Raw genomic sequence first — 27,822 nt, 5'->3', positions numbered from 1 at the left:
ATGCCGTTCCTTCGCCTGACCTCAGTTGCTCTCATCCGCTCCCTCGTAACACTGCTCTTTTGTTGAGGTTACATGAATATACATAGGTTCATTAACATAGGTACACATGTGAACAACGAGTGCCATCTGTGTGTGTGTGTAGGGGTGTGTGAGGGGGGGGTCAGAATGTGACCCCATAAACGACTTCCCTAAACAACTTAATCTAAACAAAAGGCACTTAGACTAAAACAGATATAGATGTGTTTGCCATACCATATATCAGCAAGAGAAGATAGGCCTCTTTCCATGACCCTAGGATCTGAGTGTGTGTGCCAGAACACTTTGGAATGCACACAAAGTCTTTGCAGACTACTAAGGATCAGACCCTTATCAATATGACATCGATTATAAACTCTAAGCATATATGAGTAAATATTTCTAAGCATAAATAACAATCAACCATATAACCTGACACTCAGCGCATCTGTTAAAGAGTGTGTTTTTTTTTTTTCCACCAGGTGTGGAAGTGATAGGTTTGTAGCTTGTACCTATCCGTTGGAACGTTGAGGACAATTTACTACACAGCAAAAGCAAGACACAAGTAGGCAAAATTCTTCATGGTACTCGTGCACGGGAGAAAACCGGACAGACGCCGTTCCCTCGTCTGACCCCAGTTGCTCTCGTCCGTTCTCCGTACCACTGTTCTTTTATTGAGGTTACATGAATATGCATAGGTTCATTAACATATGACGTCTACATACACACAAAGAGTACCGTGTGTGTGTATGTGTGTGTGTGTGTGTGTGTGTGTGTGTGTGTATGTGTGTGTGTGTGTGTGTGATCTGTGTGAGGTCAAGATGTGACCCTGTGAAGACTCCCTAAAGCTGGTGCCAGGACGTCTGGGTCCATCTAACAAAAGGCTCTTATACTTAAACAGATATACGTGTGCTTGCTATACCATAAATTAATAAGAAAAGATAAACTCTCCTAGGGAGTATGTGATTTATACCAAGGACACTCTGTAGAGGAGTGAACGCACTCCCCTCATGAGACATTCTTTCAATCTACAAATGATTATATACTCCTAAGCATATGTGAGTAAATGTTTCCTAAGCATAAATGACAATCAACAATACGACTCTATCATTCCCCCCTTTTTGACCTTTATGCTAGAAAAGTTCCCAGTTATGAATACCTCATGTCTGACAGTTTCAATGCAAACATTGTTATATGCAGCATATGTCAAATCACCCTAAATTACTGAAAAACTACACAGTTTAACAAATGTATTAGCGGTTATCCCATTCCTCATTGATCTCATCTCATGGCAAACTGCATCCTACAAGCAAACAAAGAAATTGTTAATTTAATAGTGAAAATAAGAAAGTAACATTTTCAAAAACATCTCAGCTTGGTGATGCTTCCTCCGGGTGTGCAAATCACATGTCTCTCTGCAGAGTGGTTTGAGTTCTGCAGGGCGTCATAAATGTCTCTTCCAGTTGTTTCCATCATTGTCCATAGGACCAGAGTCCAAATGTATGTAGAATAGACATTCAAACATACCAGTTTGTTTTGTTGTTTGTCAACATGGGTCTCAGCTATTTCCAAAGCTGCAGACCTCATAGGAAACTGCTGTTATCACCACCATAGCTTCTGGTTCCTGTGCTTTTCACAGAATCATGATGTCATCCTCGAACTCCTTCTGCGCTGTTGATGGAGCTTGGCACGCTCTCCTCATCCCTCGAGTTTTCATGTTCCAACGCTGCTGAAGATTTAAGGCAGAGCACGTCGTACACCTTAGTTGTCTTCCTCAGCGTCAACATTGAATCTTTTATTTTATTTAAAATCTTGCTGTGGGAAGTCTCCTCTTGATCTCTTGGAAGCTCAGTAGCACAGCTCTCTGTGTGATGTCCGCTGTGCTGAAGATGATCTCTGATACTCCTGAAGTCCCTCTCCTGGCCTCAGCTCCCATCTTGTGGACGATCCTCTCAGGCACTCCTTCTCGTCACGCATAGTCCTGATTTTGGGCCTGCTGGATCTGTCTCAAAACACTCAGCTTCTCCGCCTTCCTCCTGGTTCAGCTGATTCAGCTGTCACGCCTCACACTTGGTTGCCTTAGAGTTGATCAGAGGCTGGAGGTTGAAGTGCGAGCTTACCCTACGGAGGCTCAATCAGCACTCCCCCCCTCACCACTGAAACAACCAAGTGTGAGATTTCTCTATTGTGCTGTCTTGAGGGTGCTGGGGTTTCCTGGGACCTCGACCTCTTTGCAGTGGCTCCAAGGTCTGATCTCATGATGGGCCCCAACCAGCTTGACCTTTGACCTCAACAACTGCCTGGGCTATGCCTGGAATGTTTCTCGCTTCTCACTGCTGCACCTGTATTTCAGAAAGACTTCTATTTGGAGAGCATGTCAACAATCATCAAACCACATTCTTTAGTTCAGTGAACTTCACTTATAGGCCATCAAAGCCTCATCTGAACATGGGTGCACCACTTGCATAGGTTTAATACTTGTAAATAAACAGCTAATCACACAAATCACTGCAACAATAATAGTAAACATTGTTTAATGTTACTTCTGGACCCCACCTCTTGACGCATGGACAACCATGCGTCAACTCACCAAACCTGGATCCCTGTCTTAAAAACTGGCCCGGAAAACAAGATCTGGAAATAAAATCAAACTTCACACTTATAAACAATTATATCACAAGGGTAACAAGCATTCAGCATCAGCAAGACAAGTGTCATGTGCAGGTTTTCTCAAATCATTAAATCACTATTATTACCATAATTTGCCTCAAACATGGATCATCCCATGTGCTCAGTTAACATTAATGTAATCAGTGACTTCCCTTAAGCAAGGTCACTCCACTCACATATTACTATGGACTCAAAGTGGCCAGCTAAGAGCCCATATTCAACTATTCCATAAACAATCCCTTATACATTTTTCTCATGTCACTTGTCCGCTTCAGCTGAATCTTCTAAATGCAGTCTCAGAAAAACAAACATTAGCAACACACATTGATAATCCTGGTGGGCAGGCGTCGGCCATCCACATTCCAGAGGTGCCATAAAACACCATAAAGTTAGCGCAGCGCAAGTTAGTGGATGACACACACATAGTAAATTCACAGACAGAGAAAATGGCATTTAAAAGATTAAATCGTCATGCAACCTCGAATGTTGCTGTCATCTTTCTGCTCCTGTAACAAAAAACACATAAATTCATCCACCCTTTTGTCCTGTCTAGGTGGAGGTTAACCTTGAGTCGTGGTCAAGTCCTGTCAGCTTTTACCAGTCAGTCAGTTTGTTTTTTATTTCCATTCATTCATTCATTCTTCCTTTGCTGATAGTGGAACCTGTTGTCGCATTTAGTTTCCACTTCCAGCAAAATGACGTCATCTCAAAAAGAAAAAGAAGAACTTTAGTTTGGATTACATCGCTGAATCCTTTTTAGGCTGGGACACTTATTTAATAACTGTCCCAAATAAGTGGCTTTCTCCAGACCCCATTTTAATGTGGAGAAAATTCACTTGTAAGGCTTTCTCGACAGCTCGTATAGCACTTTTAATTTCTGACGTGCAGATCTGCTTAAAGAAAAGAAATAGACAAACAAAATCAGTGCCTGTTCAAAAGATAAAATGAAAAATAACAGAGATTATCAAACCAAACTCTCAGTGCACTGTGAAAGTATCAAAATAAAAAGGCCTTGTTACGTCATGACACAAACTCCTCATCAACTTCACAACAGGAGAAGAATCATCAGCTAGATTCACTCCAAACCAACCATCAGCTGCACAACACACAACATAAGCCTAATGTCTTCTTTAACTTATGAGTTTAATCACCAGGCCTGTGCTCTTCACTCATTTAGGCCACAGATCTATTTTATTCAATTTTCCTTTTTCCTTCATCATAAAACATGTGACATGCTGTCATGCACTTCACAAAAGACGTTTGTTCTGACTTATTCAGAGTTGTGTATCTAAATACAGGATTCACTCGTACATCAAAACAGGAAACTCAGTGTTTTAGAGTCTCCACTCAACACACTCAGTTAAATTGTTGTCCTGCAACCTAGAGAGTCAATTTTTTTTTTTGGATAAATTCAGTATTTGATAACAAGTGTCTGCTAAATTGACACTATTTTAACACTGATGAAAGATAACAAGCTAATTTTCATTGCATGGGTGTTTGTGTTATTAGGCAGGTCTAATGCATGTCTGAGGAGCTGCATATCCAGCAGAGCATGTTCTTAAACCTGCCTTTCCTACACACTTCTCTGCTATTATTTAAGCATTTCTTAACTAATGTGGTATGAGTCTTCATGAGTTATTTTGTGTTTGGAATTGTTAGTAGGGTTAATATATGTTCTGTTTTTATGTATCCTTTCATGTACCTTCCCCCTTTTTTCTGAAACAGGTTACCATCGGCAACCACACTGTGTGTTGTTAACCCCTTCTACAAATACCCTCTTTTAATGTGTAACACTTTGTGTATGATTTTGTGTTATCTCTGGTGGATATTAGCTGCATGTGTCGTGTCACTTTCCATTTTCTAACAGTACACTTGCATACCTCAGTGCTTGTCTTCCTCCCCCTTTTGTGGTGGTCTGGACACTGTGTCAATCCTCCACTTCCAGGCAGTCGCTTGTCTCCCCGAATTCCTTAACCTAATTTGATTGCCCACACTAAAACAGCAGCCTCAGCCCTCTTCTGCTCCTCTCCTTCTCTCCCACTTTTCAGTCCAATGGCAGTCAGCTTTGTCCCGTGTCTCTCTTTGTCCCACTGTCTCTTTCATTGCCATCTCACTCCAAACATGGCAAATGTCAAACTCAGACAGTCTTCTCAAAAGTCCTTCACACACAGTGAGGTTGCAGCTGGCTGGAAACGCATCTCCATCCATCCAATCTAAATGGTGGTTCTTCTCTTTCTGATGCCGTTTGCCCACAGCGCTGCTGGACTTCTCTGCTCAGATTGTCTCTTGGACTCCTGTCCACTTTTTATGTACATGCTCGTGCTTCTGAAACTGCACTCGGTGTCTTCAGGGAGAGATTAGCTTCCTTGGAGCTTGCTTGTTCGGGATGAGGACGGGAAGCTGCAAAACAATTCAGCCAAAAAATTCTGGCTGGGTGTTTCTAATTTTTTCTAATGATTCCAACCTATAATTTTCTTCCGACTGCTGCCCGTGGAGAATTGATCCAGGTCCGTTCCCCACCTGTAAACGACAGACTGAGAGACTTTCATTATTATCATCGCTGCTTAATCAACACACATCTCTCTCTCTGTCTCTCTCTGTGTTTTTTGTGAACAATCCTTTCTTAAAAGCATAAAATGAAATTGTAGTTGTCTTTTGGCTGATCAACACAAAACCTTTTCCCTATGACTATTTTTCATCTACAATATAAATTCTTTCTCTTTTTCATCTGCATAAATAAATCACATGGCTGACGATACCATGGTGATCCATAAATATGATCGCCAGTTTATTTAATTATTTTTTAACCCAACAAAACAAATAAGCAAAAACATGATGCTGATGCTACACACACGAGTCAAGGTGCAGAAAAACTGCTCATAGAAACGCTGCACACTCTCTGTTTCCCTCTCTTTGAGCAGCTCTCAGACAGCTCTTGATCTGATAATGTGTAGCTTGCTCATCAGCTCAGAAAAAAAAAAACTGCAATGCAACATCACACAGTAGTTGCATGCTCTGCCCACAGTGGCAAAGTCTTACACTTTCATATTCAACACAGCTCCTCCATCATGTACTCTTAGATGTTTCATACAGGGTTCAGCATATTAGTTGTTTTCACAGGTGTGCTGTATATCTCAACAATAGCTCATAATAAGACGACAGTCTTTCACACAGGTCAAGTGCCTCTATGCACTTCATTAGTTTAAATATTTACCTATATCACTTCTCCTCATATGTCATTGTACTGAATTTGAGCAACCACAAGCTTAATGTAGATTACTTTTAACAACTATCCACCTCAATTACGTCTATGGTCTGGCACACAGGCTGTTGTCGATCAGGGCAAGCTAAAGAGTTAACATTTTGTGTCAGCAAGGGGTGGGGGGAAAGCCACCCACCAGAGCACATCTGCTGATGTGGGCTGGCCTTTTCCACACACTCCTCAAGGCTGGTGTGTTTTCTGAAAACTTCTAACATCTGAATCTCTTCCATTTATAAGCCTGCGATTAACCGCACGGCTCAGGTCCGCGTGAAACCCGCGCGACCACGCTCGCGTGCACCCGCGCAGCTGTGGAGCCTTCGCTCTCTCTTTTTTTTTTTTTTTTTTTTTTTTTTACATAAATACTTTGTGCTGCCAGAAGCAAAGTCCAGCACAAACGTCTGTCTCCCTCCGACTCACTCTTGGTTGCTTAGAAACCCATGATAACAACAACAGCCGGTGTCACAGACCACATGTTCTGCTCCGCACACACTCACACACAACAACAACAATGACGACGACGACAATGACAACAACACAAAATAGGCCTACTGTCCAGCACAATCTGGACCCCGCGGAACTTCTCAAAACCCCACTGAGCGGTGGAGAACTCACTACAGTATCCCACACAGCGGTCTGTATTTCGCCCCACTAAGACGGCGAACCAAAAAAAGTTCGAACTGCACAACTCTGCGACTTAATGCTTCTGTACAAAAAAACCCACTGAGCGGCTTTGTACATCGCCCCACTTAGACGGCGAATTTTAGCCCCACTGAGCGGCCACGGACAACACCCCACTGAGCGGCGAAGACGTACAGTTATAGAGTTGGACTCTAAACTTACTCGGTGTTGCTTAGCGTGTAATATCAGCCTCAAATCCCGCCGATCGCCATTCATCGAAGGGAAAGGACAGACAGCGAATCCACAGGAACTTCCTGGCTGACGTCAGTCTTTCAGCGTGCCTCCCCCCCCCTCAGTGAATGTCGATTCCAGGGATCCGGCATCGAAGGACCAATTAATGATAGGTTTGTAGCTTGTACCTATCCGCTGGAACGTTGAGGACAATTTACTACACAGGAAAAGCAAGACACAAGTAGGCAAAATTCTTCATGGTACTCGTGCACGGGAGAAAACCGGACAGACGCCGTTCCCTCGTCTGACCCCAGTTGCTCTCGTCCGTTCTCCGTACCACTGTTCTTTTATTGAGGGTTGTCATGATTCGAGTTTTGAGGAGAAGACAAACGACTGCATGGTCTCAGTAGATGTCAGAATAGTGATTTTTATTATACATATGTACATATGGGGAAGATGAGCATCACAAGCCTTTTAGAGCCGATCTCCCCCGAACAAGCATCTCACAAGGCTTTTATTACAATGATGACGTCAAGTCACATGATAAGTATCAGTCAGTTCTCAGAACTCAGGAAGTTCCCCTCACTCCACAAGTTCTCCTTATAAGGCCTCCAGATGTTTCCACTCAGCCCAGCACTCAGAGAAAACCAGTGTGTGTGGTGTGTATATCTATTCGTGTCTATTGTGAAAGTATATCTATCAGAAAACTGTCCTCAGACGACCCTCCTATTCTTACTAAGTGTGTGTGTACACATTCATGTGTTATATAAGAGCGTGCATGTACTTTAAAGGCCTGTGTACGTGCAGAACTGAACATAGAACTAAGGCAGGGTCCAGCAGGACCCACAGGCTTCTGAGTGGTTACAGAACTGTGAAACAGCTTTAAGCAAATAACATGAATAGTACAGAACAACAATAGACTGATTAAAGTACTGATAATCTGTGTAGATTAATGTTAACATAGATGTGGTTCAAAGATTATTCTGTCAACTGGTTCAACAATGGTAAATGATTAATGATTGATACTTCTGATTATAACTGTGATCATAAGAATACAAAATAAAATATCTCCTGGTCACAGGGTACATGAATATGCATAGGTTCATTAACATATGACGTCTACATACACACAAAGAGTACCTTGCCTGTGTGTGTGTGTGTGTGTGTGTGTGTGTGTGTGTGTGTGTGTGTGTGTGTGTGTGTGTGTGATCTGTGTGAGGTCAAGATGTGACCCTGTGAAGACTCCCTAAAGCTGGTGCCAGGATGTCTAGGTCCATCTAACAAAAGGCTCTTATACTTAAACAGATATACGTGTGCTTGCTATACCATAAATTAATAAAAAAGATAAACTCTCCTAGGGAGTATGTGATTTATACCAAGGACACTCTGTAGAGGAGTGAACGCACTCCCCTCATGAGACATTATTTCAATCTACAAATGATTATATACTTCTAAGCATATGTGAGTAAATGTTTCCTAAGCATGAATGACAATCAACAATACAACTCTATCAGGAAGAAACTTCCCAAGGTAATTTACCATGCCCAGGAAGCGTCTCACCTCACTTTTGTTGCCAAGCTCCTCCACGGATCTCACAGCACACATCTTGTCTGGATCTGTGCTAAGCCCCAATGCCTCAATTACTGTACATGCCCCAGAAACTTTATCCTGTTCTTTGAGAACTCACACTTGATATTCAGTGCTAATCCAGCCTCCTGCGGTCAAAACAGTGCTTTTCACTGTTCTCTCATCATGCTTTTCTTGTGATGTCCCCCAGATGAGCACAACATCCATCTGGCAGAGAACTCCTTCTAAGCCAACAAGAATCCGTGCCTGGACCTAACGTTTTCAGGGGGAGAAATGTTTCGTCACTTATCTGTGAGGTCTTCAGTGTTGCTAGCTTCAATCATTAGGCAAATGTACTGTTTGTAAGGTTGGAAACCTGCAGTCAGCTGACACTGAAGAAATCACCTGGATCAGTGACGAAACATTTCTCCCACTGAAAACATCCAGATGGACAGAACCAACCTTTTGGGATTTACTGACTTGGATGATTGAGTATGCATCGGAATCTCCAGACCAGGGTATCTGCCAGAATCCAGCATTGGCATCCAGCCTAGAAAACACTTTTGCTCCTGCAGCTGTCCTGAAGTGTGTTCTACTGAAGGGAGTGTTCAGAAACAGCTCTGATGATGATGTCAACGTGTTTACGGAAGCGGTTGTGGGATTAATCCGGAAACTAGCGGATGATACCGTGGAGACAAAGACTATCACAATGTTTCCCAACCAGAAGCCGTGGGTGGATAAAACCATCCGCGACACTGAGATCCCGCACCGCTGCCTACAACACGGGACTCACGACGGGGGACATGGACCCGTACAAAGCCGCGTCATATAACGTGCGGAGGGCGGTGAAAGAGGCGAAGCAGCGCTACGGGAGGAAACTAGAGTCACAACTCCAACAGAGTGACTCTAGGAGCCTGTGGCGGGGACTAAGGACAATAACGGACTATAAAGCACCAACGACCGGTATGACGAACGCGGCCGTGACTCTGGCAGACGAGCTGAACACTTTCTATGCTCGCTTCGAGGCTGCAGCTAAGGACTCCAACAATGCTAGTGCTAGCGGCGCTAACGGCTGCAGACAGGAAGATACTGCCAGCACCGGAAACGTGCTCGTCATCTCCGAGCATGAAGTAAGGAGAGCCTTCAAGAGAGTGAACACCAGGAAAGCAGCAGGACCAGACGGCATCCCAGGTCGTATCCTCAGAGACTGCGCATACCAGCTAGCTCCTGTGTTCACTGAGATATTCAACATCTCTTTATGTCAGTCGGTGATCCCCACATGCTTCAAAGAGTCCATCATTGTTCCTGTCCCGAAGAAACCCCACCCTGCTTCTCTCAATGTCTATCGCCCTGTAGCCCTCACCTCAGTAGTGATGAAGTGCTTTGAACGCCTGGTCAGAGACTTCATCATTTCTTCACTACCAGACACACTGGACCCACTACAGTTTGCTTACCGTCCAAATCGTTCCACAGACGATGCCATCTCTCATCTCCTCCACACATCACTCACTCACTTGGACATTAGAAGGGGGAATTATGTTAAAATGCTCTTCATAGACTACAGCTCTGCATTTAATACCATAATTCCCTCCACACTCACCACCAAGCTGGAGCATCTGGGACTCAGCTCATCTATGTGTCAGTGGATCTCCAACCTCCTAACTGGCAGACCACAGGCAGTAAGGATGGGCGGACATGTCTCAGCCTCCACCACTCTCAGCACTGGAGCCCCCCAGGGGTGTGTTCTGAGCCCCCTGCTGTACTCTCTGTACACATATGACTGTGTGGCCACTACCAGCTCCACCACCATCATCAAGTTTGCTGACGACACCGTCGTGGTGGGCCTGATCTCTGATAACAACGAGACGGCCTACCTGAAGGAGATTAGGAATCTGGAGAACTGGTGCCAGAGGAACAACCTCCTTCTAAACGTCAGTAAGACAAAGGAGCTGATAGTGGACTTCAGCACTAAGCAGGAGAGGAACTACCAGACCCCCGTCATCAACGAGTGCCCAGTGGAGAGAGTGGACAGCTTCAAATACCTCGGAGTTCACATCACGCAGGACCTGTCATGGTCCTGTCACATCAACACCGTGGTGAAAAAGGCCCAACAGCGTCTCTACCACCTCAGACGCTTGAGAGACTTCCAACTGCCCTCCAAGGTGCTCAGGAACTTTTACTCGTGCACCATAGAGAGCATCCTGACGGGAAACATCTTAACCTGGTTCGGGAACAGCACCATGCAGGACAGACGAGCTCTACAGAGGGTTGTGCGGTCAGCTGAGTGCACCATCCGCTCCGAGCTCCCTGACCTGCACTCAATCTACAGCAGGCGGTGCTGGACCAAGGCCAGAAAGATCGTGAAGGACCTCAGCCATCCCAACAACAGACTGTTCTCTCTGCTGAGGTCAGGAAAGCGATTCCGCTCCCTGAAGACCAACACAGAGAGACTGAGGAGGAGCTTCTTCCCGCAGGCGATACGGTCTCTCAATCACACCACCACACAGTACTGACCCACACATATGGTTCTTACACACACACTGGACTTTCTGGACTTTGTTATCACTTAAATCACTTTAAGCATATTTGCACTGCACAAAACATAATGTGGATTGCACAACACTGGTCACTATATTCTTCATTTCCAGTTAATACTTGTACAGCTGCTGTTATTGTGTGTGTGTGTGTGTGTGTGTGTGTGTGTGTGTGTGTGTGTGTGTGTGTGTGCATATATATATATATTTATTTATTTATTTATATTTCTTCATACATTCTTATATAGTTCTATACTGTGTATTGTGTATTTTGTTGTACAGTTATTTTATTTTCAACTTTAATTTATATATTTTATCTTATTCTTTCCCAGTTAAATTTACCCTTCATTCTAATTTGTGTTGTACAGTTATTTCATTTTTAACCTTAATTTTTTATATTTTATTCCTTCCTAGTTAAATTTACACTTTAATTTTTCATATTTATTTCCTATCTTATTCATAGCCTTTTTTTTTTCTTTTTTTTTTTCTCCTCTTTAGGTCACGAGCAGTTGTCTAAGCATTTCACTGCATATCGTACTGTGTATGACTGTACGTGACAAATAAAAATTTGAATTTGAATTTTTGAATTTGAATTTTTCTCTCTCATAACATATCTATTTAGTTCAATGAGGCATATTGTCACCTTGCCTGTGCACTGTGGAACCACCACCATAGGTGTGCACCAATCACTTGGCTCCTACACCTTGGAGATGGCACCCTTCTGCTCCATATGCTTCAGCTCTCTAACCTTTGGTAAGAGTGGAAGAGAGATTCAGCTGGGGTCAAGAGGAAAAACGGCTGTTCCATATCCAAGTTCGCTGAAAAGCTTGGGAAATTATTTTCCCCTGGCAACCAGCTGTAGTGCTACTGCAGCATTCCCGCCCAGCAGCAGTGTGCATAAATCCTGTACAACATAAATGTCTTTTTTTGGTTCTGTGGTTGTTCTTGCTGAGAGTGGCTGCGAACATGCCTTTTACCTTCAGGGATGTTCCACTTGGGATTAGCCAATCTCTCCAACTGCTCCTGTGTGGAGAAAGTCTCTGGGACTGCTGTGACATCTGCTCCTGTGTCGATTTGAAACCGTACCTTTTGTCTACATATATATATCTGTCACCCATGGGCTGTCTTTAGTATCAAAAAGGCGCTTCCAAAGAAAAGCGTCTGGACTTCTTTAAGTTGCTTGAAGATGTTTCACCTCTCATCCGAGAAGCTTCTTCAGTTCTAGGGTCAAATGGCGGTCAAATTCCATCTGCTTGTGTCTTCAATCCCGAAGCAATGGGGAATCCGTCAAAACACTTTAAATTTTGTCCACTCATCAGCCCTAAAAATAAACTTCTCTGGCAGGGTGACTTGAAACTGATTCATGCCGTCATGTCTCCTTTAACGCAGTTGCTCCTTGACTCATCAATAACACTTGCCAATACGGCAAGTGTTAGTGGTCAATAAGCACTATTGCTTATGCCCCTACTTAAGTTTTGTTATTTTTCTTCTGACACCATGTTCCATCGTTAAAAGTTGTGTATATTATTTAACTGGAGGCAAAACTCCACACTAGACCCAATGAATGTCTTTATTTTAAAATCCACCCCGCAAACAGTAACCCCAGCACAAACATCCCTAGCTCTTATCATTTACCTGATACTACAACAACCATGTTTAAATATGTGTTGATGTAGAAGTGAGTGGATCATATTCTGACTTTAGACTCTAATCATTAGAAAATGCTTCAGTTTTACAAGTTCCAATGATCCCAGAGGAACCCTGGGACATGTTGAACAATAATATGATGTAGTTTCTTCATAACCATTTGTTTTGATTGTTGTGGGAAATATCCAAATATGGCTGACTTAAAACACCAGGGTTACCCTCCTGATAAAAGTCCAATACTGAGTTTGTAAAAACATGTTTGTGAATCATTTTGTTTGGTTTCTGAGGAAAACGATTCAATAACTTCCTGCTAATGGGGTGGCTGTAGCTCAGGTGGTAGAGCAGGTCATCTACTGATCGGAAGGTTGGTGGTTGCTGGCTTCCCCTAGTCTGCATGCCAAATATCCTTGGGCAAGATACTAACCCCAAATTGCTCTCCGATGCATTCATCCGAGTATGAATGTGTGTGAATGTTAGTTAGAAAGCACTTGGAAAAATGTGGTTGTGCGAATGGGTGTGAATGGGTGAATGTACAGTTGTATAAAGCGCTTTGAGTGCTCAGAAGAGTAGAAAAGTGCTATATAAGAACCAGTCCATTTACCATTTATCATACACAACATTTCATCATATTTCCTCATAATCCTCTTTTGCCGGACCATTTGAATCACATTTTAATGTACAGTAAAGGACTCCACAGAGTTTGGTGAAAATAATGACAGTAGATGTTTGTGTGAAAAAGGTGTTGTTGGACTTCAAATATGTTCATTTCTTTCCAACTAAAGCTAAAACACAACTTTTTCCAAGTCTATTTCAAGTTTTTATGATAAATGTATGACTTTAATGTAAAACATTTAGAGTTTTGTTTCTTGTTGTGTTTGTTTGAAGCTGCTTCCTGTTGGCTTCAGTTGTTCGGAGTTTCAGTTTTCTAAACTTATACATTCTGAACCTTCTTCAGCTCTGAACAGATTATGAAACACTGAATGACTTCAAGCACACACTTTGTCTGATAAACTTAGATCTTTCATTCTTTATACAGATTGAGGAGCTGTGGTTTGTCAGAAATCAGCTGTGATTATCTGGTAGCAGCGCTGAAGTCCAACCCCTCCCATCTGAGAGAGCTTGACCTGAGTAGAAACAATCCGGAGTATCCAGACTTGAAGCAGCTGTCTGATCTTAAGCAGAGCCCAGACTACAGACGGGAGACTCTGAGGTGAGTAGAGTGTTGGAGTGAGTGGGTGTCGCTGTCAGCAGTATTGTACTAAACACAGTCAGTTTGAAACAAAGATCCAGTGTTTCCTGTAAAGCTGAAGGTTCTCAGTTAAGCTGTGAGATGAGAATGGTGACAGGATTCAGGATTGGACACAAACACTTCCTGTTTCCACCTTTTTCTGACCTTTATGGTCACTGTAGTAATGGCTGACACGCTCTGATTAAACACTGTCAACAGCCAATCAGCTCTCTGAATAAAGCAGCACACAGACCAATGACTGCATTCTTTTTCTAGTTTAAAACACTGAAGAATACAGTCTGTAGGTGAGGAAGAATTTAGTGAGACCAGATGTTTGGATGGAATTCCTCCAATTAACAGCTGGAACAATCTGGATTGTTGGGGTTCCTAAAGATTCCCTGCTGCTATTTATACTGCATGTGCTGCATCACTGACTGACAGCTGATGTTCTCCAATTGATCTTTCTAACTTCAATAATTACTTTCTCCAAACCATTAATGTGTCTTTTAGACCCCATTCCTATAAAACTGCTCAAAGAAGTCCTGCCATTAATTAATGTTTCAATTTTAAATCTGATCAACCTATCTCTAATAACATCTTTCTGCATGCTTAATCATCCAGGTAAGTAAATCTCCAAAAGTTGGTTCTGTTTATCTGAACATAGTGCTTCGTGGGAGAAACGTTTCATCACTCATCCAAGTGACTTCTTCAGTCTCAGCTGACTGCTGGTTTCCCCAATCTTATAAACGGTACATTTGCATAAAGACTGAAACCAAACCAGTGAAGGAACAATGGGCTGGGAGGTCAGTTCCTTAATCTTAATTATGCAAATTCTCTTGACCATTGATCAACAACCACTGATCAAAGACCACTGATGGCCATGAGTACCATTCACCGAGTTGGGGAATGGCTGCAATCACAGCATTGTAAGATGGCGAAAGATGTACCCTTAGGCCCCCTCCTCGATTCAGAGATGGTCTTTCCCTTTTCACGTAAATGGCCTCCTTGACTCCGCGCTCAAACCAGTGTTCTGCCTCATCATTGAAAGAGTGTCCACTGGCCTGTAGGTGTAAATAGACTGCAGAGTACTGGCCTGACGAGGTAGCTCTTCTGTGTTGTGCCATCCGCTTTGCCAAAGGTTGTTTGGTTTCCCTGATGTATAAATCCTGACAATCCTCCTGGCACTTAACAGCGTACACTATGTTACCCTGTTTGTGTCGGGGGACCCGGTCCTTTTGGAGACTATCTCTAATAATTGGCTATGTACCACAGGCCTTCAACCTGGCAGTAGTGAAACCTTTACTTAAAAAGCCTAGACCCAGCTGTCCTAGCTAATTGTAGTCCAATCTCCAACCTTCCTTTCATTTCAAAAATCCTTGAAAGAGTAGTTGTCAAGCAGCTAACAGATCATCTGCAGAGGAATGGTTTATTTGAAGAGTTTCAGTCAGGTTTCAGAGCTCAGCACAGCACAGAAACAGCTTTAGTGAAGGTTACAAATGATCTTCTTATGGCCTCTGACAGTGGACTCGTCTCTGTGCGTGTCCTGCTAGACCTCAGTGCAGCGTTCGATACTGTCGACCATAATATCCTATTAGAGCGATTAGAACATGCTGTAGGTATTACAGGTACTGCGCTGCAGTGGTTTGTATCATATTTATCTAATAGACTCCAGTTTGTTCATGTAAATGGAGATTCCTCTTCACACACTATTGTCAATTATGGTGTTCCACAAGGTTCAGTGCTAGGACCAATTCTATTTACATTATAAATTCTTCCCCTAGGCAGCATCATTAGAAGACATACATTTTCACTGCTATGCAGGTGACACCCAACTCTTAAAGACATAAAAAAACTGGATATCCGCTAACTTTCTGCTTCTTAATTCAGATAAAACTGAGGTTATTTTACTCAGGTAACCAGGTACTTACTCTGGATGGCATTACCTTGGCCTCCAGTAACACTGTGAGGAACCTTGGAGTCTTTTTTGACCAAGACATGTCCTTGAATGCACATATTAAACAACTATATGCTTTAGCAAAGAGGAAAGTTTTAAGCCTAATCTTGAAAGTAGAGATAGTGTCTGTCTCCGGAATCCAAACTGGAAGCTGGTTCCACAGAAGAGAGGCCTGAAAACTGCAGTTTCAGCTTGACTGAGTTTTTTATGCTTCTTCAACAACCCCAGCACAAAAGTTCCTAGCTTTTATCATTTACCTGATACTACATGAACCACCTATTTTAATAAACCATGTAACTTGGATGGATTTGATGCTGGTGTGACCACAGTGCACACGTCTGATGTCGCTCACAGTGGTCCTCGAGATCGCTCAGGGAGTTTGTGTGTTCGCTCAGACACATGAAAAATTAGAGGGAACATTGCTAGTCACCGATTATTTTTGCGATTAGTCGACTAATCAGATCATGCATCCATTGGACGTAAAACGTACAGCTTATTGCACCAGCATGCATCTGCTCTTATATAACTATCATTAGCTTACAGCTTGAAGTGTTTAAGGTATGTGCTAACTAAAAATAAAGAAAAGATGATAGTTTATTAAACTTTTAATTAAAATTGCAGACTGTCTTGGTGGAGTTTAACCCTTGTGTGGTGTTCATATTTTTGTTACTCAGCCAGTGTTCATGGGTCTGGTAGACCCGCTAGAGTTTTGGCTTTCCAAATTAACACTATCAAACAATTTTATGTTAAATTACTCAACAGATGTTTACTTCATCCCAATTACAAACCATATGAACAGTAAACATGGTTAATTTTTCCCCTTTACCTTTGTTAGATCACATTTATGAATTAATGTGCTTCTCGTTTTTTTTTTATTTTATAAAATGTTCTAAAAAAAATAAATCAGTTGTAATCAAGTGGAGTGAGTGGAAAGACAACACATTTACACGTGAAGCAATATGTTTCACAACTAAATGGGATCAGCTGCTCATCAATGGTGACATTAGGCCCAGGGTTGTAACACAGGGGGAGGTGGTGCACACACTTATCCCACACTGTCCTGATGGCAGCTAGCTTGTCTCTCTGCCGTTGAGCTGGTCTGTCGTCTCGGTTATCAAAACGGATAATCCTGGAAATTTTGTGGAAGTTTTCCAGAGACATTGATGCACGGAAAGGTTCGTGCCGGTTTCTGCATCCCACAGGGATTCTGTGGATTCCCCTTTGGACCTGAAAACTCCTGCAATTCATCTAAGAACCCCAAAGGCCTACTTTGGGGTTCTTAGATGAATTTGGTCCATCTCCTTCCACCTCTCTCCAAAATCACACCTTTCTTGTAGATTACTGCAATCCAGAATAATTTTCTGGATGGAATCTGGGATGAAAAGCTCAAATGAAGACTTGATGTCCTGCACATGAGTAACTGTCAGCCGTGTTGGCCCTGGCTTATCACAGTAGCAGCTCTGTAGGGTGGCTCATTCATTGGGCAAGAAGACCATTCAGTTTCACCAGTTATTGACATCCATATTTCTTCACTTGCTGTCTGGTGGGCTTGTTCTGGTCCTGGAGCTGGCAGCAGATGGGGTACTCGTCTTCGTTTTGTTACTAAATGATGCTCAACCTCATCCTCTTCTTCAAAGTCACTGTCAGACTCTGAATTTTCAGAAATGTGAAATATTCTGAAACCTCTTTGTCAACATCATCATCAGAAGCTCCTCTCTCTTCCAAAATCAACTGGATGGCCCTCGCAGCAGATAATCTTTTGCCATCTTGATCAGTTGTGATAAAGAACCACACTGGCAAAGTCTTATTTATAGTATTATGCCCCTAATTTGCAGGTGGGACAGGGTATGAGAAAATAAAATTTGGATCCCTCAAGAAAGAGGGTAAAATGTGTGGGAATGTAAGAGCAGACAGTGTTGGTAGTTGAATTTTCAACAATGTTGCAACTTTGTGCGGAGCAGGAGGGGAAGAAAACACTATCAACAGCACCAGAAAGGAGGAAGACAGAGTGTGGGAACACAGGACCTACACTTTCAACACTTTTATTAGACCTGGGTCCAGTGGACCCGAACACCTTGTATGTAATGTAAATGTGTGGGGGGAGGTACAGTATAAGGTCATTGAAAATTAGTTCGGATTTATGTTCTTCACAGAAAATAAGCCAAAGCCAATGAATTTCAGGTTGAAAAAATAATTCATTGTTTAATTTTTCTTTTGAGAAAAACTGAAAACGGGTCTCACAGACCCGAACACCATACAAGGGTTAATAAACTCAGCCGCCTGCTCTTTGGTATCTAAAATATAACAGGACACTGGAGTGAATTCTCTACCATCTCACACTCATCACATCTCACTCGGTTTAATTGGTTTTCTGTCTGACGTTTATTCAGCTGTTTAAAAACTATAACTTTAATCTCAGCCAAACCAATCTACTGAGGAGCAAATAAAATACTGAAAAAAAGCCAAACAACATTTTTAAGTTATCTAAGTGACTTATATATCATGTTTAACCTGAGTAGCGAAAGACTGGTGGATTTGAAAACCATGTGCTAGCTATTGCGATGGTGGGTAACAGACTTCTCCGAAAATGTCGGAGCGCTTTTGCAAATATGTGATGTCTTGATAAGTTGAACAGATATTTGAAGTTTTCACAGCTACATTCTCGCCAGAAAATATATTAAAAATTTATTTTGTGACCCAGAAAGAGTAATAACAGTGATATTAAACTAACTAGCTGCCGCCATTGTTGGAAACTGGAATTGGCTGGGCCGCGCTATGAATCCTGGGATATTGTGGGCCACGAAAGATCCATCTGACCCATCCTTCAAATCTGGGGAAACGGAGGATGCATTTGTCGACCGCATTTGGAGGAGTCTTCGAATTTGAACAACGTTTGTTGCGTCGCTGTAAGATAATCAGCCTACAAATGCGGCCTCCGAAGGCTGCAGCCCCTAAATTTGGATATAGCTACGATACTGGAAACTGCTTCTTCTTCTTCTGTGTTTAACGGCAGCATGTACATGCATGTACATCCTGCCATCATCTGTTTCAGTCCATTATTACACTCTTAAATCCTACTACTTATTCCTGCGTCTTTCAGGATCTTACAAAGCTTCAAACGACATGTCAACTATTAAATTAGTCGTCGACGATTTTGAAAGTTAACGTAATTTTGACTAGTCGACAAATCATGGCAGCCCTAGTCGACACTGGAGAAAAGTCCTGAAGCACAAGAAATAATGTAAGTCAATCTACTTGAGAACAGAAGCATGAACGTGAGAGCCTGTTAACAACATCAGGTAGCTGACAAACTGTCATGGAAGAGATGACAGCGCAGAGCCTAAATCCCCTTTGGCCTTATTGCCCCAATTAGCTCCAGATGCATGAAGCTGTGGTAGCCCTCCCCACGGATCCGAGGATGCTCAGGCACTGATGGAAATTTCCAGCTGCTCACTCAGACCATGACACAACCATGTTAAAATATGTGTTGATGTAGAAGTGAGTGGATCATATTCTGACTTTATACTCTAATCATTGGAACATGCTGCAGTTCTAAGAGTTCCAATGATCCCAGAGGAACCCTGGGACATGTTGAAGAATAATATGATGGAGTTTCTTCATAACCACTTGGTTTGATTATTGTGGGAAATATCCAAATATGGCTGACTTTGATCACCAGGATAACCTGATGTTTAAAGTCCAACACTGAGTTTGTAAAAACATGTTTGTCAATGATTTTGTTTGATTTCTGAGAAAATGATTCAGTAGCTTCATAACCCTCTTTTGTCTGACCATTTGATCCTATTTGAATTTGCAATAAAGGATCCACAGAGTTTGGTGACAATAATGGCAGTAGATGTTTGTGTGAATGTGCTGGAAGCAAATGAGTGTGTGATGTTCTTTTAGTGTTGCACTTTGTAGACGGTCCATGAGCACTGGTCTCACAGCCAGCTGCACATAGACCAGTGTTGTTAGTCCAGGTCAGAAGATGACTTGTTGGAATGAAAATAAACTTGTAGTTTGTCTGCTTTAATAATGTGACTGGAAAAAGGTGTTGTTGGGCTTCAAATATGTCCATTTCTTTCACACTTAACCTTTAAAAGTGAAGCCACGTGGTTCCTTGAATGAAAAACATGACTTGTTCAAGTCTGTTTCAAGTTTTTATGATAAATGTACGACTTTAATGTGAAACATTCAGAGTTTTTTCTCTTGTTGTGTTTGTATGAAGCTGCTTCCTGTTGGCTTCAGCTGTTTGGAGTTTCCATTTTCTAAACCTTTTTCAGCTCTGAAGAGATTATGAAACGCTGAATGATTTGAAGCTCCCTGTTACATCCCCCAGAAGGATGTTGGTTTTCTTCTTTCAACTGACTCCTTATGTTTTGTCTAGGCTCCACCTCCTCTGTCCTGATTGGATGCTACTCACAGAATCAGCAGAGAGCTACTAGCCTGTGGAGCTGTGTTTCTTGGCCCCCTGGCCATTTTGATTGCCATACCTGTACAGGCTTGCATGCCTTTGTGACTTGTATGTGCATTTTTGTGTTTTCATGTTCAGACTGCCTTTAGGGAAGAGCTGCCTTTTGTTTTGACACCCTGTTTTCTCCTATTTGTGTTGTTAGGTAGGTTATGGTTATAGGTTGTATATTTTGTTTTCTTAGGAGTTAGGTAAGTTTCTTTTATTTTCATATGAGGGGTGTTTTGTTTGTTATGTTGGCCTTGGCTCTCCCTGAAGGTATCCCTCAGTCTGAACCAGGACTACTTCAAGGCTAGGATGGAATAATCCTTTTAATATTACCATCTTCGCTCCTCCTTCACTATTTACCTTGATGTTAGTCCCTTCAAACCCCTAGACTAGCCAGGGGACGTAACACTCCCATTTTGTCTAATAAACATACATCTTTCATTCTTTATACAGACTGAAGGAGTGTGGTTTTTCAGAGATCAGCTATGATTATCTGGCAGCAGCGCTGAAGCCCAACCCCTCCCATCTGAGAGAGCTGGACCTGAGTAACAACAACAACCTGCAGGATCCAGGAGTGAAGCATCTATGTGGTTTTCTGGAGAGTCCAGGATGTGGACTTGAAACTCTGAGGTCAGTCACCATGTTTTAATTGTGCTGAGATGAATATGATGTGAAAGTTGTGCTGACACTAAGCTGCAGACATCAGGCTGATATTATACTGATCCACAATGAGGATCTTCATGGATAAATTTTTTTTTCTTCTTCTCTGGTTTAGTCCATTGTCTGTAGCACAACAATCTTCACATTTCAAACCTTCAAAGAAGAAGAAAAATCCTCCACTGGATAATTCACTGTGAAACTCTAAAACTTTTCATTCCACCTTAAAGTCCGTCTGACATGAAATCCAAACCAAAATTGCCGTTTGCTTTACAGACAGCAGTCCAACACAAACATACACACATCATCCAAAACACAATCCAACATCCAAATCTCCTTCACTGCCAGCATGAATGATGGGAAAGAGAAGGAGGAACACTCTGACATTCAGGGTTAGAATGAGTTTCATAAAGCAGACTGTGAAGATCAAAGCTGCATTAGAAAGCTTACATGAATGAAAGAGTGGACAGAGATTATCTGAATCACTTCAAAGACTTTAAGTCATCACATTTCTCTTTATTCTTCATGAGCTCTGCTAGTTTCTATCAGTTTTCTGTGGAATGAAGCTAACAGCAGGCTAATAAGATGCTGACCAATAGGTTTCTATTAAAGGTTGTAATTTGTATATTAAAAAGGGCTTTGGCTCAGCAGGGATCAGCTTACAGTTAGAATACAGCTGTTGGATGGGATTAGCATGTCATAGCTATCTACCAAACTGCTAACTGGGGAATTTCAGGCCATCTTTGAATCATTTTTGCTAACTGTTTATTCAGCTTAGGCTCACAGTGCTGGAGTCTGTGCCCTAGCTGTCATAGGGCAAGAGGCGTGGTCCAACTGCATAGGTGAGCAGTCCAACACAGGGCCAAAAGAGAAAGACAGAGGCTGTGTACCAATTTAGTGACCGCACGCTTCGAGTACGCGTTTTGAGACCTATTACGTCAGAGCGACGCGATGAGGGCTGTCCCAATTTCAAGTGTACTCCAAATGCGTACTCCAAATGCGCCTTCGATATCCCCAAATATCAAGCGTGGTCCGGTGCACGCTTTTTTGTCCCATATATCCCACAATTCATAGCGCGGCAAAATACGGCAGAAGCGGAGCGGCTGGAGAGAGAACCTTCAAAAGAAAGTACTGAATATTATGTCACTTATTTATGTGCGAATGTTTAATAATGAAGAACATTAAAACATTACTGTTGGCCACATGCCGGCAAAGGTATGGTAAATGGCCTGCATTTGTATAGCGCTTTTCTAGTCCCTAACACATTCTACACATTCACACACTGGCAATGGCAAGTTACATTGTAGCCACAGCTGCCCTGGGGCGCATTGACAGAGGCGAGGCTGCCGGACACTGGCGCCACTGGGCCCTCTGACCACCACCAGTAGGCAAACATGGGGTTGCCCAAGGATATTTGACATGCAGCTAGGAGGCAACCTGGGATCGAACCACCGACTTTCTGATTAGTGGCTGACCTGCTCTGCCATCTGAGCTACAGCCACCTGTGTGTGTATGTATGTATGTATGTATGTGTGTATGTGTGTGTGTGTGTGTATGTATGTGTGTGTGTGTGTATGTATGTGTGTATATATATATATGTATGTGTATGTGTGTATGTGTGTATATATATATATGTATATATATGTATATATATATATATATATATATATATATATATATATATATATATATATATATATATGTATATATATATATATATATATATATATATATATATATATATGTATATATATATATATATATATATATATATATATATATATATATATATGTATATATATATATATATAACCCCGGCGGAAGGGGCTACATGAATAGGATGACGGACCTATGGATTCTTCGATACCCAACATCCACAATGACGGCGAAACAACTAGTAGCTCAGTGTTCCAACATTCGAAAGAAGGGACTGCTCTCACAGCTAGAGATTGACAAGGTACAACACAAATGCTACGGCAAGGAGGAGTTAGGACGCCAGGTCAGGGGGGAGATATCATCACCCCCACCCGAGATTGGGTACATAGCCCCAAGTGCGATAGGAGAAGGACTGTTGAGTGCGAGAGGAACTGACTTGAAAAATAGGATCATGGCCAAGCTTGAAACCTGGATCCCCCGTAGCCGGTTACCAAGATTACGTGAAGTACCCTCAGAAGGTCTGCTAGATGATGTTAATGCAGCACTACGGACAATACCTACAACCACGATTGCCGACACTAACAAGCTGATCTACAATACGGCAGCAGTGATCAGTGAGATGCTTGGCTACAAGTTGAACAGCCACAAGGGGCAGTACCCTCCATGGAGAAGGAGGCTAGAGGGCAAGATCAAAGTAGGTTAGCCAACGAACGGAGTTGCAGAAAGGAAAGAAAAGGAAAGAAACTGCCAAGCAAAGACTCACAGCCTTGGCCAGCCGCTTGAGGAGGTACACCAGAGAGATAGAAGGCAGAAGAATCAACCAGCTGTTCTCCACAGAACCAGCAAAGGTGTACTCTCAGTGGCAAGGGAACAATAATAATAAGAGAACAGCACCACCAAGGCTGGAGGCGGAGCAATACTGGAAGAGCATATGGGAGAAGGACGCAACCCATAACGTGGGTTGCCTCAGTGGCTAGTGGATCTGAGGGCAGACCACAGCGACCTCCCTGAACAGGGTCCAGTAACCATCACAGTGGCAGATATCCAAGAAAGGGTCTCCAGTATGAAGAGTTGGACCAGGGCCCGACATGGTTCACGCCTACTGGCTAAAGAAGCTGGCTGCACTCCACGAGCGTCTGGCAGCACAAATGAACCAGCTGCTAGTTAACGAGAGACACCCGGAATGGCTAACCGAAGGTCGGACGGTCCTGATCCCCAAGGAACCCAAGAAGGGACCGGTCCCCTCCAACTACCGACCAATAACCTGCCTCAGTACTACATGGAAGCTCCTGTCAGGCATCATATCGGCTAAGATGAACAGGCACATGGGTCAATACATGAGCGGGACACAGAAAGGAATTGGCAAAAATACAAGAGGCGCAAAACACCAGCTACTGGTAGACAGAACAGTCAGCCGAGACTGCAAGACCAGACTGACCAACCTGTGCACTGCCTGGATTGATTACAAGAAGGCCTATGACTCAATGCCCCACAGCTGGATACTGGAATGCCTAGAATTGTACAAGATCAATGGGACCCTAAAAGCCTTCATCAGGAACTCAATGGGGATGTGGCGTACAACACTAGAGGCCAACTCCAAGCCCATAGCACAAGTCAAGTGCGGGATCTACCAAGGAGATGCTCTGTCCCCACTGCTGTTCTGCATAGGCCTGAACCCCCTCAGTGAGGTCATTAACAAGACTGGCTACGGATACCGACTACGGAACGGAGCAGTTGTCATCCACCTCCTGTACATGGATGACATCAAGCTGTATGCCAAGAGTGAACGAGACATCGATTCACTGATCCACACTACCAGGCTATACAGCAATGACATTGGAATGTCGTTCGGACTGGAGAAGTGTAGTCGGATGGTAACAAAGAGAGGGAAGGTAGTCAGAACTGAGGGGATTGAACTACCAGAAGGCAACATTGCAGACATAGAGGACAGTTACAAGTACCTGGGGATCCCGCAGGCAAATGGGAACCATGAAGAGGCCGCTAGAAAGGCTGCAACCACCAAGTACCTGCAGAGGGTCAGGCAAGTCCTGAGGAGTCAGCTGAATGGTAAGAACAAGATCCGGGCCATCAACACGTACGCCCTGCCCGTGATCAGGTACCCTGCTGGGGTAATAGGCTGGCCAAAGGAGGAGATAGAAGCCACTGACATAAAGACAAGAAAGCTCCTTACCATGCATGGAGGCTTTCACCCCAAGTCCAGCACCTGAGGCTGTACGCTAAGCGGAAGGAAGGGGGCCGGGGACTGGTGAGTGTCAGCACCACAGTCCAGGATGAGACAATGAACATCCAAGAATACATTGGGAAGATGGCCCCAACTGACCGAGTGCTCAGTGAATACCTCAGGCAGCAGAAACCCAAGAAAGAGGAGGGAGACGAGGAACCATCATGGAAGGACAGGCCCCTGCACGGTATGTACCACCGGCAGATAGAGGAGGTGGCTGATATCCAGAAATCCTACCAGTGGCTGGACAAAGCTGGACTGAAAGACAGCACAGAGGCACTAATCATGGCAGCACAAGAACAAGCTCTGAGCACAAGATCCATAGAGGCTGGGGTCTATCACACCAGGCAAGACCCCAGGTGCAGGCTGTGTAAAGATGCCCCAGAGACAATCCAGCACATAACAGCAGGGTGCAAGATGCTAGCAGGCAAGGCATACGTGGAACGCCATAACCAGGTGGCTGGCATAGTGTACAGGAACATCTGTGCCGAGTATAACCTGGAAGTCCCGAGGTCAAAATGGGAGATGCCCCCAAGGGTGGTGGAGAATGACCGAGCTAAGATCCTGTGGGACTTCCAGATACAGACGGACAAAATGGTGGTGGCTAACCAACCGGACATAGTGGTGGTAGACAAACAGAAGAAGACGGCCGTAGTGATCGATGTAGCGGTTCTGAACGACAGCAATATCAGGAAGAAGGAACACAAGAAGCTGGAGAAATACCAAGGGCTCAGAGGAGAGCTTGAGAGGATGTGGAGGGTGAAGGTAACGGTGGTCCCCGTGGTAATCGGAGCACTAGGTGTGGTGACTCCCAAGCTAGGCGAGTGGCTCCAGCAGATCCCGGGAATAACATCGGAGATCTCTGTCCAGAAGAGCGCAGTCCTGGGAACAGCTAAGATACTGCGCAGGACCCTCAAGCTACCAGGCCTCTGGTAGAGGACCCGAGCTTGAAGGATAAACCGCCCGCAGGGGCGTGCTGGGTGTTTTTTACAGTATATATATATAATATAAAAATAATCTGACATAAATATAATATTGGCCATATTATATTTACATTACCAAAGTGAGATGATTTTAGTCTCATGAACAACATTAGCTAATTGTTATTTACTAACTAATCTTAAAATGACTGTTCAGTACAGAAATGAAGCCCAACAGTCATGTTCTACAGTCCTGTGGTCTCAGCCTCAGATACTCAACTAATCAAAGTGATGTCACAAAAAAATGAATGACCAGAAAAACATTTTTTCTCCTTCATTTCTGTCGAACAATGCTGTATGTAACGTTTCTCGTGGTTAGTATCATGGTTGCTAGGCAACCTGATCAGCGCGACGAAGGCTTGACTGTCCCATTTCACACGCCTCTCACTTCCGCACTTCTCATACTAAATCGGGACAAAGCCATAGAAGCACTCTCTCACATCCACACCTACAGCCAGTTTAGAAGCACCAATGAACCTATGCAGCATTTCATTTGACTGTGGGAGAACATCCAACCTCCACAGAAAGGCCCAGCTGACCAACAAGTTTCAACCTACAACCTCCTTGCTTCAAGGCACTAGTGCTAACCACTTTTTCCAGTTTCAGCACAAATCCTGCATTTTCCTGTTTCTGACTACTAGCCAGCTACAATAACACTTTCTCATCAGATACTGCCACCAAGTGGAGGAAGTCTTAGTTCCATTTGAACATTCAGACTACAGTTAGTTCTTTTAAAAAGAGGTGGAGGTGGTGGGGCCACAGCACCATCATCACTGAATGCCATAGGACACTTAACCTTTGTTTCCATATGCTGGGAACTTTCCAGGAAGGACTGGAAAATGTGTGAAAATCTCCCAGTCACTTCCTCATAGCACACTTCAATCATTTCCCTCCCAAAGCATCACCAGGACTTTTTCTCTCTTTGATCCCACTGTTACGGCCCTAGTGGGGCCTTCTCCTGAAGGTGCCTGTGTGGGCGTGTCCTACCATCTCTTCTGCCTGCAGGAGCAGAGTTTGCAACAGCGTGTTCATCATGAACCTGCACAGAAATATTACATCTATAATAAAATGATGACAGAAAAATGTTATAGAAGCAAAACATTCCAGTTGTGCTTATTATTCTTTTTTATACTGAAATACCTCTCCAACAACAGTACATGTGTTAATGTTACCTATGCTCTTTGTAATCCAGCTGCTGAGGGATCCACTACCTTTAGTAGCCTCACACAGCTCCTACTGTTTACTCCTCATGTCCTTACCAGCCATGTCTGGACAATGTTATATCATTAGTAATAATTAAAAAAAAATCCATATAAATAAAACACACACACACACAGGGACATTTTAGACCTTCTTCAGTATACTGTATATACTATGGGCATCATGGTGCTGATCCAATATCCTTGCATTATTATTTATTACTAGAGCTACAATAATAAAGCAAAGAGGGGGAAAAAGGAATAAATATGAAATAATGTGTTTATGATGATTCCATTTGTTTCACTATCCACTCTGTGCAGGGCAAAGCTTATTACATTTTTAAACTGTAGAGATACAATCATTTTACTGCTGTAAAATCAGCATTTTAAAATATATATCTAATATAATCTGTCTTAATGTATGTTCTTTAAAATACAGCGTATGTTTTTAAAATATTATAATTATAATAATGCATAATTATGTGGACGTGCATATTAGATCGTTTTTAGTGAAATATAAGCCCTCCAGAAAGGCAGGAAAAGCCCGGAAACTTACTTTAAAACTAAATATGTTTCTAAATACTTTAAAACTAAATATGTTCCCTAAAACGGTGACAGAGCTACAGACCCATGACAGCCTTACACAGGTAGCCAGCAGCTGTGACCAGCACTACCTGTGCAGTTAATAAAAGGACAGGTAATGTTTGTCGCGCTGTTGCACACACAGCACGCTCGTTTGTTTCAGTTCGTCAGTTGCAACAAGACAGCTTACCAACGTGTACGTAATAAGCTAATACTCCTGGGTGCTACACACTACAGTGTGCGCTGTACACCTACTTACTGGTTTTGTCGCATCAGTCTGTGTCTCTGAGTTAACTTGTGTTTCTCCTACAGCTCCGGACCG

The 27,822-nt window shown here is 43.0% G+C and overlaps 1 protein-coding gene and 1 long non-coding RNA gene across 11 annotated transcripts in view; one reads left to right on the top strand and one right to left on the bottom strand.

Annotated features, from left to right (window-relative positions):
* LOC145425134 (uncharacterized) overlaps positions 1-27,822 on the bottom strand; it is a 323,553-nt gene that overhangs the window by 84,050 nt on the left and 211,681 nt on the right. The window lies entirely within an intron of this gene.
* Positions 1-27,822, top strand: part of LOC113011482 (NACHT, LRR and PYD domains-containing protein 3-like) — a 102,794-nt gene that overhangs the window by 37,863 nt on the left and 37,109 nt on the right. For all 10 annotated transcript variants that reach the window (XR_013905065.1, XR_013905064.1, XM_080296928.1 and 7 more), the window contains 2 exons: positions 13,580-13,753; positions 20,638-20,814. Coding sequence is in view for 8 of the 10 variants with exons in the window: in XM_080296928.1 (XP_080153054.1) it covers positions 13,580-13,753; positions 20,638-20,814 (351 nt within the window). In the remaining 2 variants the exon portion in view is untranslated. The remainder of the gene's footprint in view (positions 1-13,579; positions 13,754-20,637; positions 20,815-27,822) is intronic.

Source organism: Astatotilapia calliptera, chromosome 3 (genome assembly GCF_964374335.1).
Source record: "Astatotilapia calliptera chromosome 3, fAstCal68.1, whole genome shotgun sequence".
Taxonomy (NCBI): domain Eukaryota; kingdom Metazoa; phylum Chordata; class Actinopteri; order Cichliformes; family Cichlidae; genus Astatotilapia; species Astatotilapia calliptera.
Note: the sequence above shows the minus strand (reverse complement) of the source record. Positions and strands in the feature narration are given on the sequence as shown.